The 3,394-nt window shown below is 50.4% G+C and overlaps 1 protein-coding gene across 1 annotated transcript; it reads left to right on the top strand.

Annotated features, from left to right (window-relative positions):
* Positions 1-1,536: 1,536 nt before the first annotated feature.
* Positions 1,537-2,496, top strand: LOC101748553 (olfactory receptor 14J1-like). The gene has a single exon (XM_004951050.4). The coding sequence runs from the start codon at positions 1,537-1,539 to the stop codon at positions 2,494-2,496; it is 960 nt and encodes a 319-aa protein (XP_004951107.4).
* Positions 2,497-3,394: the final 898 nt, after the last annotated feature.

The raw sequence follows: 3,394 nt of genomic DNA, 5'->3' as shown, positions 1-3,394 counted from the left end.
CACACATTGGAACCGAACCAAAAAGAATCCTATCTCCCATGGGTCCATGTGGATCTAAATCCAATTTTAACCCCAGGGTTTCCTTTTTTTAAGGGCCATGGGCAGAGGTTTCCAGATGATGCGTTTACACCTCTACTAAGCAAACATGATCTGATAGGACCAACCTTGCTTCTGGAATCAGCCTCCATCCAATGGACAGTTGGTGACTAATTGAAGTGAATTCAAAGTGTGTTCTGCAATGATGGATGAAAAGCTGGACATGAGGAAGCAGTGTGTGCTTGAAGCCCAGAAAGCCACCTGTATCCTGGGCTGCATCAACAGAGGGGTGGCAGCAGGGATAGGGAGGAGACTGTCCACCCTCTGCCCTGCCCTCATGAGGCCCCACCTGGAGGACTGTGTCTGAGCCTGGGACCCCAATACAGGAGGGATGTGGAACTGTGTGAGCAGGTCCAGATGAGGGCTACAAAGATGAGCAAAAGGCTGGAGCACCTCTCCTATGGAGACAGGTTGAGGGAGTTGGATTTCATTAGGTTGGAGAAGAAAAGGCTCTGAGAGACCCCCTTGCAGCATTCCAGAATATGACAGAGGGGGACTGACATTTTACGTGGTCTGATATTGACAGGACAAAGGCAAATGACATTATACTAAAATAGGGGAGATTTGGGTTAGAAGTTAGGAAGAACTTTTTACTCTGAAGGTGGAGAGACTCTCGATCAGGTTGCTCACAGAGGCTGTGGATGCTCCTTCTATGGAAGCATCCAAGGCCAGGTTGGATGGAATGCTGGGCAACCTGATGTGGTGGTTGGCAACCCTACCCATGGCAGGGGAGTAGCAAGAAGGTGATCTTTAAAGTCCCCTCCAACTTAAGCCTTTCCATGATTTTGTGAATCTGTGATTCAGTGATTACCCTGCTGCCCGGCAGAAGCAGTCAGCCATGGAGACCCATGGACATCTCCAGAGGGAAGGAAATCACCGCCTTTGTTGCTGAGCTGGGCCGGGCTCCTGGGACACAGGAAGCTCATACAAGAGGGCAGCGCTGCGGAGACACAGCTGTGCACAGCACAGCAGGGCTATAGGCATGATCTGCAGGTGACATGAAGATAGAAGAGAAAAGAGAAAGAGATTACAGGGTGTGTACATTGTGAGTAGGATGTGAGCTCACTGGAGGAGCACTGCTCACAGCGCTTGACAGGGTAAGTCTCTTGCAGTAGGCAATGAAGCTGTTTTTCCAGGAGGGATCACTGAATCAGGGATATCCCATAGCAGATCTGGCTGAAGGTACTTCATATTTTCTTACTCTGGAAAAAGACTTCTACTCCAGCTGAGGGCTTTGGTGCTTCATTGTCAGAGCACAGCCCTGAGGGCTGCGTGTCCCAGGACGGATGCAGGCTGTGCCGTTTGGGTGCAGCCGGGTGCCCACTTTCCAAAGTGAAGGAAAAAAATTTATAGCATGACGGGAGGAGTTTCTCTGAGAATAGTCTTGACTTGTCATTATCTTCTGCACTCTGAACAGGACTCCATGCCCAGGGACTGCAGATGCCCAACAGCAGCTCCATCAGCGAGTTCCTCCTCCTGGCGTTGGCAGACACGCGGCAGCTGCAGCTCCTGCACTTCTGGCTCTTGCTGGGCATCTACCTGGCTGCCCTCCTGGGCAACGGCCTCATCAGCACAGCCGTAGCCTGCGACCACCGCCTGCACACCCCCATGTACTTCTTCCTCCTCAACCTCGCCCTCCTCGACCTGGGCTGCATCTCCACCACTCTCCCCAAAGCCATGGCCAATGCCCTCTGGGACACCAGGACCATCTCCTACGCAGGATGTGCTGCACAGGTCTTTTTCTTTGTCTTCTTCATCTCGGCAGAATATTCCATTCTCACCATCATGTCCTATGACCGCTACGTTGCCATCTGCAAGCCCCTGCACTACGGGACCCTTCTGGGCAGCAGAGCTTGTGCCACCATGGCAGCAGCTGCCTGGAGTACTGGAGTCCTTAATTCCCTGCTGCACACTGCCAATACGTTTTCCCTGCCTCTGTGCCAAAGCAATGCCATCAATCAGTTCTTCTGTGAAATCCCCCAGATCCTCAAGCTCTCCTGCTCAGAATCTTATCTCAGGGAAGTTGGGCTACTCCTTTTTAGTGTCTGTTTAGCCTGTGGGTGTTTTGTTTTCATTGTTGTGTCCTATGTGCAGATCTTCAGGGCCGTGCTGAGGATGCCCTCTGAGCAGGGACGGCACAAAGCCTTCTCCACGTGCCTCCCTCACCTGGCCGTGGTCTCCCTGTTTCTCAGCACTGGCTTTTTTGCCAATCTAAGGCCCCCCTCTCTTTCCTCCCCATCCTTGGATCTGATGATGGCTGTTCTGTACTCAGTGGTTCCTCCAACACTGAATCCGCTCATCTACAGCATGAGGAACAAGGAGCTCAGGGATGCTGTGAGGAAAATGATGCCCTGGTCACATTTCAGCAGGGATAAACTTCTCATCTGTCTCTGCAAATGACTCACAGTCTGTCCCATAACAGCCCTGTATTGCGTTTTTTACTCTTAATAATTTTTCTTTATTTATGTTAATAGATACTTTTTCCTTTTCTATTCATATACAGGTGCATGTCTGTAATTATCATTAGTGATCATGGTCTTATACATGTTTGGCTTCTTACCACTTCTATTGAGACATCACCCTGCTCTCTTTCTCCTGAAGCCCATATGAACTCTGGGTCCGTGCTGACTCCCACAGCCTCTGTGTTCCATCTCTGTATCTGCAGGCCAATGAGATGCCAGCAGGCACCGCGGAGATTATATAGGCTGGATTCTTGGAAGGTATCAGTGTATTAGGCGAAGGACCAATGTGTTACTTTAGGGTATTCTTGTCCTAAATCTTAGCAGTCTAGCTGCCTGTGGGATGCTGCGGCCGGGCTGTCCTGCAGAGGGAAGGGACACGGAGACACTGTTCTGCAGGGCTGGGACCACAAAAGCACCCTGGAACTCAGCGCCCAGCTGCACTGTGCTCACCTTGCATGGCTCCCAGGTGCCCTCCATGCTGCTCTGTCACTGCCCCTCCTCAACAGGATGGGGGAGAAAGCACAGTTAACCAATTCCTGGGTTGAGGCAAAAAGCACTTTATTCTTTCCTTGCGTATAACCCACTGACAACAAATTGTGTGTGTTAATGGCTGCACATCAAATACAGTTTTCTCTGAACACTTGGAAACAGCTATTTGTCATGGTTTTGTAACTTTGCTATTGCTATTCTACATCATAACACCATGGACAAAAGAGAAGAACTACGTATCCCTGAGGACCTCATGGTCAGAGAAGGAAGATACGTCATGGAAGATACGTCATCTGGTTGCGCATGGTCTTTTTCACTTTTGCTTGCTGCCAGGGAGAGGAGTGGGT

The sequence above is a fragment of the Gallus gallus genome, chromosome 33 (genome assembly GCF_016699485.2).
Source record: "Gallus gallus isolate bGalGal1 chromosome 33, bGalGal1.mat.broiler.GRCg7b, whole genome shotgun sequence".
NCBI classification, from domain to species: domain Eukaryota; kingdom Metazoa; phylum Chordata; class Aves; order Galliformes; family Phasianidae; genus Gallus; species Gallus gallus.
Note: the sequence above shows the minus strand (reverse complement) of the source record. Positions and strands in the feature narration are given on the sequence as shown.

Excerpts from the sequence above, each read along its gene's own strand:
- LOC101748553 (XM_004951050.4), top strand. The coding sequence starts at position 1,537 with ATGCCCAACAGCAGCTCCATCAGCGAGTTCCTCCTCCTGGCGTTGGCA.